Source organism: Cydia strobilella, chromosome 5 (assembly GCF_947568885.1).
Source record: "Cydia strobilella chromosome 5, ilCydStro3.1, whole genome shotgun sequence".
In the NCBI taxonomy this organism is placed as follows: domain Eukaryota; kingdom Metazoa; phylum Arthropoda; class Insecta; order Lepidoptera; family Tortricidae; genus Cydia; species Cydia strobilella.
In genome coordinates, this window is record NC_086045.1 from 1955104 (window position 1) to 1966263 (window position 11160).

Below are 11160 nucleotides of genomic sequence, written 5' to 3' on the forward strand. Positions count from 1 at the left end.
ACGGGCAACACCGCCCTCAAGTCCATCAAGAAAAGAAGAATATCGGATCGGATAATGTTGAAAACGCTCTGACGGACAATGTTTTCCTCCCAGGGAGGCGGAGCGGCGGGGGTCCCGCTCGCGCTCGTCCCGCTCCCGGGAGCGCGGGGAGTCCCGGGGCCGCGAGCGCGGGGAGTCCCGCGGCCGCGAGCGCCGCTCCGGGTCCCGGGGGCGCAGCCCGGGCGGCACGGCCAGGAAACCAGAGATCAGGAAGATGCCCTTCATCGGTAAGCAAAGTTGTATTTTATCCACATGAGTAGCAAAAAAATTTGATGAAAATTTTCTATTGTTTCCTAATGTTGGCTGGTGGAATAGACTGTGTGATGATTTCGATTTTTTTTTTCCGTAAGAGGGCGTCCATTAAATTTCAGGGGGGTTTAGCAAATACCACATAATTTATTTTTCGGTTTAAAAAAATCATCAAAAGCCCCTCACGTAATTAATGGACACCCCCTGATGGAAAATTGTGTATTTCCCTTGGTAGTAACGTTTATTTAACTAAATTATATTTTAAAAACCAAATTTTGAAATCTTTCGCATGCTCAAGTATACACAACACTGACAAGACACAACACAAGATGTTAATTAATAATTTTTTTCCCCTTGTAAAACAAATATCTAATTTTGTTATATCAACCCTAATAATAAGGAACTATCTTAGCCTTAGTATACACAATACTGACAAGACACAACACAAGATGTTAATTAATAATTTTTTTCCCCTTGTAAAACAAATATCTAATTTTGTTATATCAACCCTAATAATAAGGAACTTTCTTAGCTCAAGTATACACAATACTGACAAGACACAACACAAGATGGTAATTAATATTTTTTTTCCCCTTGTGAAACAAATATCTAATTTTGTTATATCAACCCTAATAATAAGGAACTTTCTTAAGAGCCCATCAGTTCACTAGCGCCAATGGTAAATAATTATGATTATTTAAATTGAACGATAGATATTAAAAAAAGAGGGCCGCTACGTACTGTATTTTGTTTTTAGGTAATTTTTGAATACATTATAATAGTTTTTACGTTGCTGGATTCGTCAATATATATATGCGTCCAAAGTTAAAACGGCCGTTTTTGTTTTGAGTTCATAGATCGACGAATCCAGCAACATAAAAACTAGTTTGATGTATTTAAAAGGTACTTAAACACAAAATACAGTACGTAGCGGCCCCCCTTTTTAAATATTTATCGTTAATTTTAAATAATCACAATTATTTAGCAGTGGCGCTAGTGAGCACATTGATGGACTCTTAAGTAAAAATATTTTTATATTGATTTAAACTTACACGATTTTCACTCGTAATTTTAAACTAACACGGGACTTGATCGCGTTAAAAACTTACGTTTATTTTTGGCCTGACGTTTCGAACGTGACGTTACGTTCGTGGTCACAGGCAGACGACGAACGTAAGTTTTTTTACGCGATTTAGTCCCGTGTCAGTTTAAAATTAAAAATATTCTTATTAGGTAAAATGCCTGTATACAAAAACCTAAGCAAAACTACTAAAACTGAGGAACAAAAGAAAGATGAAGTGAAAAAGAAGGAAGAAGAGGACGCTACCAAGAAGAGAAGAGACGAAATGGACGCAGAAATACAAAAGAAGGTAGTGTATCTTTTAGGCTAGTTACTAATATTACTTTTAACTTTAGGTAAGGTCATGGGGGTGTCACTGCGCAGTTTAGGTATATTTGGCCGGCGCACCGCCCGGGAAGGTGTATGGCAGTGGGCTGCCGCTCGGCTCGCACGGTAGTCGTGTCACGTGGCGCTCGCGCAAAATTGAAAATACGCAATGGCTTCGAAACCTAAATCGCGATCTAATCTGTATAAAAGATAATGTTCTGTTTACGGATGTCTGAATAAACGGAAGAACAAGGAAGCAGAAAAAACTTTTTTTTTAAATTCCGGACTATATTGACCGACATATTTTCAAAGGAATAAGTACTTCTGTGGCATACCTACTTCCGTGAGAATCAGACATACTATCTCCGGCTAAAAATTGTATGTTTACAGAATCAACGTTTGTAATTCCTACATATTTATCTTAAAAATAATAAATCAGTAGGTATAGGTACAAAAACTTGTCAAGTGACAACCCCGTGCCGACACTCGCAGCTCGGTCATAAAACTGCGGCGCGCAAAGAAAATTCACGGTTCGTGCGCGGTTATAAGTTTAAATTTTGCTTGCAGGCGGCGAGTGTAGGTATAATTTTATACCTAAATTTGGCTTTTGTGAACGAGTGAATTTTCTGTACGGTAATACTATTAGTTATTCTGTGGTAAGGTACCATCGTTATTTTTTATTTTTTAGGGTTCAAACATCAAACATTTATTCAGCAAATAGGCCACAGGGGCACTTTTACATGTTCATTTTTACAAAGAATAAATTAACCCAAAATTACAAAAAAAAACAATTACATAAATATAAATGTCAAATTACACAAAAAAAGCTAATAAAAAATTTACAAACAACAGAAGTACTAACATTGTTTAGAGATGTAAAAGTCTCTAGGTGTCAGGTTCCGTACCCAAAGGGTAAAAGCGGGACCCTATTACTAAGACTCCGCTGTCCGTCTGTCCGTCCGTCTATCTGTCACCAAGCTGTATCTCATGAACCGTGATAGCTAGACAGTTGAAATTTTCACAGATGATGTGTTTCTGTTGCCGCTATAACAACAAATACTAAAAACAGAATAATATAAATATTTTCTCAAAAATAGACGGCAAATTCGACGTTGCCGGTTAAAAAGTAGGTCGCGTAGTGCGTAGTTTATGGTCAGTCAATAAATTAAAAAGTTAAAAACATTGCAGTCTCGATTTCGGGACTGCAATGTTGCATACAAATTCCATTATTTGTCGAGTTCCAAACTTTTTAAAAGTTGAAGTGGCCATATCAAATGAAGGCATAGGTCCATTAAACAGCCAAACAGATGATCAGTACTTATTATTACAATGTTGGTACCACGACTATTTAGGTGTCTCAAATAGGTTGGCGTATTTTCAGCAGAAAATATAAAGGCGGCAAAGCAAATATTTTTACTTTTTTCTGTGAAAATATAATATTTCTATTATATTTGTGTTTATTGCGCCATTTTTGAGAAAAGCACTATATATGACTCGGCTGGAAGGCTACTTGCTGGCTTCGGATTCAATTAAACGGACTCCCAAGGTCGTCCGTTTAAAACGAATCCTCGGCCAGCAAGTAGCTACTTCCGAGCCTCGATATTAATGTACTATTAAATGGGGCTCCCATACAACAAACGAGATTTTTTTGCTGTTTTTTTTTCCGTAATGGTACGGAACCCTTCGTGCGCGAGTCCGACTCGCCCTTGGCCGGTTTTCTTATGTTTAATAAGGATTATTACTAACTGATCGGCGATTGGCTCTAGTCACACCTGATGGAAAGTGAAGACAGGGCCTAAGATGGAGCTCACCGGTTCAGATCTATTAAGATTAGCAACAAGTGAATAATAAACTGTGTTTAGTTTGTAAATTTTGACAAACGTAGCAAAGGTCTTAATAATTCCTCGGTCGAAGCCAGTCATTTGATGCGTGTATATTTTGCAGGTGGCGGAGTTTAAGGAGAAGATAGCCCGCGCGCAGATCCAGCAGGAGATCGGTCCGCCCGCCATCGCGCTGCCCACCTCCCTCGGCGCGCCCGTCGCCTTCCTCCCCCCGCCACCCGCCGCGCCCGCCCCCGCGCCCCCCGCGCCCGCGCCCGCACCACCGCCGCCGCAGCCTGCCGCACTACTGCCGTGAGTCACTACACAGTACACAGCCCGCCACAGCTCCAGCAGGAGATCGGTCCGCCCGCCATCGCGCTGCCCACCTCCCTCGGCGCGCCCGTCGCCTTCCTCCCCCCGCCACCCGCCGCGCCCGCCCCCGCGCCCCCCGCGCCCGCGCCCGCACCACCGCCGCCGCAGCCTGCCGCACTACTGCCGTGAGTCACTACACAGTACACAGCCCGCCACAGCTCCAGCAGGAGATCGGTCCGCCCGCCATCGCGCTGCCCACCTCCCTCGGCGCGCCCGTCGCCTTCCTCCCCCCGCCACCCGCCGCGCCCGCCCCCGCGCCCCCCGCGCCCGCGCCCGCACCACCGCCGCCGCAGCCTGCCGCACTACTGCCGTGAGTCACTACACAGTACACAGCCCGCCACAGCTCCAGCAGGAGATCGGTCCGCCCGCCATCGCGCTGCCCACCTCCCTCGGCGCGCCCGTCGCCTTCCTCCCCCCGCCACCCGCCGCGGCCCCCGCGCCCCCCGCGCCCGCGCCCGCACCACCGCCGCCGCAGCCTGCCGCACTACTGCCGTGAGTCACTACACAGTACACAGCCCGCCACAGCTCCAGCAGGAGATCGGTCCGCCCGCCATCGCGCTGCCCACCTCCCTCGGCGCGCCCGTCGCCTTCCTCCCCCCGCCACCCGCCGCGGCCCCCGCGCCCCCCGCGCCCGCGCCCGCACCACCGCCGCCGCAGCCTGCCGCACTACTGCCGTGAGTCACTACACAGTACACAGCCCGCCACAGCTCCAGCAGGAGATCGGTCCGCCCGCCATCGCGCTGCCCACCTCCCTCGGCGCGCCCGTCGCCTTCCTCCCCCCGCCACCCGCCGCGCCCGCCCCCGCGCCCCCCGCGCCCGCACCACCGCCGCCGCAGCCTGCCGCACTACTGCCGTGAGTCACTACACAGTACACAGCCCGCCACAGCTCCAGCAGGAGATCGGTCCGCCCGCCATCGCGCTGCCCACCTCCCTCGGCGCGCCCGTCGCCTTCCTCCCCCCGCCACCCGCCGCGGCCCCCGCGCCCCCCGCGCCCGCGCCCGCACCACCGCCGCCGCAGCCTGCCGCACTACTGCCGTGAGTCACTACACAGTACACAGCCCGCCACAGCTCCAGCAGGAGATCGGTCCGCCCGCCATCGCGCTGCCCACCTCCCTCGGCGCGCCCGTCGCCTTCCTCCCCCCGCCACCCGCCGCGCCCGCCCCCGCGCCCCCCGCGCCCGCGCCCGCACCACCGCCGCCGCAGCCTGCCGCACTACTGCCGTGAGTCACTACACAGTACACAGCCCGCCACAGCTCCAGCAGGAGATCGGTCCGCCCGCCATCGCGCTGCCCACCTCCCTCGGCGCGCCCGTCGCCTTCCTCCCCCCGCCACCCGCCGCGCCCGCCCCCGCGCCCCCCGCGCCCGCGCCCGCGCCACCGCCGCCGCAGCCTGCCGCACTACTGCCGTGAGTCACTACACAGTACACAGCCCGCCACAGCTCCAGCAGGAGATCGGTCCGCCCGCCATCGCGCTGCCCACCTCCCTCGGCGCGCCCGTCGCCTTCCTCCCCCCGCCACCCGCCGCGCCCGCCCCCGCGCCCCCCGCGCCCGCGCCCGCACCACCGCCGCCGCAGCCTGCCGCACTACTGCCGTGAGTCACTACACAGTACACAGCCCGCCACAGCTCCAGCAGGAGATCGGTCCGCCCGCCATCGCGCTGCCCACCTCCCTCGGCGCGCCCGTCGCCTTCCTCCCCCCGCCACCCGCCGCGGCCCCCGCGCCCCCCGCGCCCGCGCCCGCACCACCGCCGCCGCAGCCTGCCGCACTACTGCCGTGAGTCACTACACAGTACACAGCCCGCCACAGCTCCAGCAGGAGATCGGTCCGCCCGCCATCGCGCTGCCCACCTCCCTCGGCGCGCCCGTCGCCTTCCTCCCCCCGCCACCCGCCGCGCCCGCCCCCGCGCCCCCCGCGCCCGCGCCCGCACCACCGCCGCCGCAGCCTGCCGCACTACTGCCGTGAGTCACTACACAGTACACAGCCCGCCACAGCTCCAGCAGGAGATCGGTCCGCCCGCCATCGCGCTGCCCACCTCCCTCGGCGCGCCCGTCGCCTTCCTCCCCCCGCCACCCGCCGCGCCCGCCCCCGCGCCCCCCGCGCCCGCGCCCGCGCCACCGCCGCCGCAGCCTGCCGCACTACTGCCGTGAGTCACTACACAGTACACAGCCCGCCACAGCTCCAGCAGGAGATCGGTCCGCCCGCCATCGCGCTGCCCACCTCCCTCGGCGCGCCCGTCGCCTTCCTCCCCCCGCCACCCGCCGCGCCCGCCCCCGCGCCCCCCGCGCCCGCGCCCGCACCACCGCCGCCGCAGCCTGCCGCACTACTGCCGTGAGTCACTACACAGTACACAGCCCGCCACAGCTCCAGCAGGAGATCGGTCCGCCCGCCATCGCGCTGCCCACCTCCCTCGGCGCGCCCGTCGCCTTCCTCCCCCCGCCACCCGCCGCGGCCCCCGCGCCCCCCGCGCCCGCGCCCGCACCACCGCCGCCGCAGCCTGCCGCACTACTGCCGTGAGTCACTACACAGTACACAGCCCGCCACAGCTCCAGCAGGAGATCGGTCCGCCCGCCATCGCGCTGCCCACCTCCCTCGGCGCGCCCGTCGCCTTCCTCCCCCCGCCACCCGCCGCGCCCGCCCCCGCGCCCCCCGCGCCCGCACCACCGCCGCCGCAGCCTGCCGCACTACTGCCGTGAGTCACTACACAGTACACAGCCCGCCACAGCTCCAGCAGGAGATCGGTCCGTCCGCCATCGCGCTGCCCACCTCCCTGCGACTGCTGCGACCCCCGCGCCCCCCGCACCCGCGCCCGCCCCCGCGCCACCGCCGCCGCAGCCCGCCGCACTACTGCCTTGAGTTATACCTTGTGACTTGTGACCTAACCCGACCCGACCACAGATCCAGCAAGAGATAGAATTGCACGACACCTGGTCCTACGTTATAGACCGCGGGCCGGGAACAGATTTACATGACCGATCGCCTCCTAGGCGAAAACTCGTATAGTGGTTAACGGCTATGTATGATGAACCTTCGTGAACGTCAGCTGCCGCTCCGTTGGTAGGTTGAGGAATGGCAGCAAATAAAGTCTATAAAAAAATGTAGTCATCGCCTCCCGCTTGATACTTTATCAGATGATAGTTTAGATGCTATTGCGAATAAACAAAAAGCCGATTGTATCGCTGTGGAAAGACCGTCAGCTGGTCACATGAACGTGTTAAAAAAAATTTAAGTCATCGGCGTCATCGCCTCCCGTTTGATACTTTGTCAGATGATAGTTTAGATGCTATTGTTAATAAAACAAATCGTTAGCCTGTTGTATCGCGGCGGAAAGACCGTGTTACGCGTTTCGGTGGCTGCCATTCCTCAACCCACCGGCGGAGCGGCAGCTGACGTTCAAAAGGGTTCATCATACAGCCGTTAACCGCGATGCCTGACGAAATTTGCGCCTGGCTCGCGGTCTATTCTGTGAACTGCAACATTGATAACGAGGCTTGGCTACCTATCAGGATCACCAAATTGCAGAAACTCTTGACTATTGTCATCTGGTATATTTACCAATCTAACCTTCAACATGATTGTTACAGAACACCACCGCCACCGACTCCAAGTAACCTCTCGAAAGACTTCCAAGATGCTCTGGACATCATCTTCCCCTCCGAAGTGAAGAAACAAGCGGACGCACTCCAAGCGCAGCAGGAACTCTTCGCCGCCGCCATGCCCTTCGGTCCCCTCGGCGGCGTTATGCCCCCCTTCCCCCCACTAGGCCTCATGCCCCCGGGCATGATGATGGGCTTCGACATGAACCCCCCACAACTCAACCCGAATCTTTTTCCTCCTAGACCGCAGCTTTATGACACACATGTTCCCCTAGTACCCAGCCCGAAACCGAGGCAGCAAAATAAGAGACCTATGAATAAACAGCATAATAATAAACCTAACAACCAGAATAACCAGAATCAAAATAAGCCGCAGAATCAAACACAACCTCAACAGAATCAGCAAAGCCAGAAGCCAGCGGAAAAGCCGAAAGAGGAAAACGGAAGCGTGGCGAAAAAGAAAGAAGAATTAGATGACTTGGCTATGTTAGGCATTGATGCCGGTGACGTCGCTGGGATGTAGATGAAAATCCCATGTTCCCACAACCATGAGTTGGAGCGAGACACAGCGATCGGACCTCTCGTTCCCACGTATAGTTGCCGCCGCCGCCGGTCCGTCTCAGTACCTAAGTATACTGTTATAAGTAAGACTTACATGTATTATGTATCAAAGACGCAAAATAGTTAAAAAACTAAAACAGTCTCAATTAAACTTACTTGATTACGAATTTAATCATGTATCTAATTGATATGATTAAATCATTCCGTTCTCATTTTAAATCACTTTACATTTATGATAGTTAACAAAGCGAGTTTTTTTTAACGTATCAAAAGTATAAAGTATTAAATTGACAACATTGATATATTTTGAAATTGAAAAAAAATCGAAAATGCATATAATGAAATAAATAATTTAGTTTAATGTTGACCCATACACTAGGTAGGGCATACAATTTCTATTTTATGTATAATTTACTTCAAATGAAAGTAAAAAAGGAAGGCTTTGGAAGAAGGTTCACAAACTGTTGGTTAACCCTTCGACTGACAAAGACGTCAACAGACGCGCGCGGCTACAGATGAAACTCAACCTTCGTGCATTCCCACAATGTTCACACGATGACGCGCCGCGCTCGATAGCCGTGGCATTCAAAGGGTGTGGACGAAGGTAGGAACAAAGTAGTTTGTGACTGGTACATAATGAAAGCCATTAAGAAACGAGCGCGGGCTTATGAAACGAGCGAAGCGGGTTTCATAATAGGATCACAAGTGTTTTAATGCTTAATTATGTATATCATGCACTGCTTTATCTACACACATAGTATAAGCTCTCTATGATATGTTCAGGAACCTTATGTTACGACCGCCATTGCGGCATTAATCACACTTATGGACGGTAGACGAAGGACGACAATCTCCTATGGCAGAACTGTTGCAAGTGTCTGTGTCTAGTTGTTAGATATAAATAATAGTTCCAAATCTCTCCAGAGTAGCGCTAGAGTAGCTAAGAACGTAGGCGTTATTGACGGAGTAAAGTGCGCTGTCAATGAATTTTTTTATCAAATATTCTAGGTATTGTGGCGCCACCTATTTAGGTTATTGACGTACACTTTTTGATACATGGAAATTCCTTGATTCGAGATTCCTCACCTCTACCTTCCATTAATCACACTGTTTGCAATTGACATTCCATTTCTAATAAAACGTCACCTCGACACGCTGACAGTTCAAAAATGACAATTACTCATATAAAATAGAACACGAGTTTAAAGTGCCGTATGTGGGAAATATATCACCCTCAACCTGGTAAAGGGTTAAAATTGAGGTCAAATTATATTAAGTACTTTGTTTTAAAAATGTGCCATTTTCAATCAAAAGGGTCGCTTGTCAGTAAGGCGCTATTTCCATATAGCTTCAATTAGAAATCAACCTTATCGACAAGCGACAATGTGGTACCTTTTGATTGAAAACGTCACAAACGTTGTCTTAATATCGTTATACAATCTAATTTGATTTTAATATTACTCAATCATAACATCATCACAGATAAGAATTTGTTCTAACAAAACAGTTTATTTTTAGGGTGGCCGTAATTTGCAGTTTTCGTATCATAGCTTAGAGGGTTTATGATATGTGTGTAGATAATAGTACATTATGCAATGAGGGGGTAAGTAAAAATTTGCAAACGAGGTCTTTAGATGCACGACAGCTCAGGCTGGATCGCATTAAAGACTCGAGTTTGCAATATTCTTACCCCTGGAGTTACACGCAATGTTTTTCATCACACTTGCGAAAAAAAATAATTAAGCGAAATAATTCTTCAATACGGTGACATTTCAAACATTCGTCCGCCATATTGTCATTTGTTGACAGGTTAGACATCGAAGGTACACCAATCCGGCATTCAGACGATTGAAACTTGTGTAAATATAATTTAAATGACTATTAAATTAATCAAATTAAACATTTTTAAACATAAAGAAGACAATTAATGATTTTATCAAGTATTTTACTTAGAACCAATTTTTTTTTAAAGCTGTAGGTCCCGTGGGAGTAAAATAGACTACCTCCCGCTGCGCATGCATGAAATAGCACGTTTACCGAGCAAGTGTGATGAAAAGATAATCCTCTTCTAAAAAAATGTTAACCGTTGCTCTGACTGCACTAAAATTGTTTTTTTTTTTTACGAGTACAGACTATTCTGTAATATATGAAATCGTAATATAAGTAATTGTACGTTATCTAAGTTGTCATATAATGTATAAATAATTTGACTGTATTTTTGTATTGTGATATTAATATCGTCATTATCGTAACTCCTCGTTTTATTTTATAGCCTCATCAAAGATAGCTAGATATAACTCCGTAATAGATGGATACAGTCTAAGGAAAAAACGTGCCTCATAAATCAAGAAAATTTGATTCTCGATCAGATGGCGCCACTACCTTTGGCCTAGACATGTGCGCCGGTGGCAAAATCATCAATCAATGGCAATTGTTAAAAATACTGCGAATTTAAGTTTTTCATACAAAACTTGTTTTTGCTCTATTAAATTATATTAGATATATTTATTTCACAACATATGATACAGTACAAATTACATTAAGGCGGTTCCCTGAGCCAGAAGGCGAAAAAATTCCCTTATATGATCATGTTTTTTTAAGAGGCGTTGATATTCGTAGACGTGGAAAAAATATATGTAGTTCTTGACTATATTATCTTTAACAACATAGCTTCCGATACACGAATTATGACACTTCGCTCGATACAATTAATTCCTAAAGTAACCTCTAACTCGGACTTTCCTCCTCCTCCAATCCTACTTTACTCGGTTATTTATTATGTGATACTATAAACAAAAAAAGAAGAAAAAACAATCTTAACTTAAACAGTAATTTCATAGCTTTCGAATTTCGATATTGTAAGGTAACGTTTTTAAAATAAATAAAAATCGACAAAATTCGATCAAAATTGACACTTGGCGCGTATGATCTTTCCCGTTCTTTCTTGCGAAATGTGACGGAGACAGCGGCAAACCGATGGAACGGCCTTAATGTCAATTTATAAGAATCTACATTGTTGTTGTTTATTGTGCTGTTGTGTTATTTCGTCTGTTTTATAAGCTGGAGCTATATAAACCAATATACCTCATGTCATTGTATGTGCAAAGTTTCATTACAATTCAACACGTAGTTTTAAAATG

At 49.3% G+C, this 11160-nt stretch overlaps 1 protein-coding gene across 1 annotated transcript in view; it reads left to right on the forward strand.

Annotated features, from left to right (window-relative positions):
- The window catches only part of LOC134741330 (zinc finger matrin-type protein CG9776), a 33316-nt gene extending 23075 nt beyond the window's left edge, over nt 1-10241 (forward strand). Inside the window, exons 11-14 of the mRNA XM_063674081.1 lie at nt 94-266; nt 1522-1658; nt 3620-3807; nt 7472-10241. Coding sequence (XP_063530151.1) covers nt 94-266; nt 1522-1658; nt 3620-3807; nt 7472-7982 — 1009 coding nt within the window. The 3' untranslated portion in view covers nt 7983-10241. The remainder of the gene's footprint in view (nt 1-93; nt 267-1521; nt 1659-3619; nt 3808-7471) is intronic.
- Nucleotides 10242-11160: the final 919 nt, after the last annotated feature.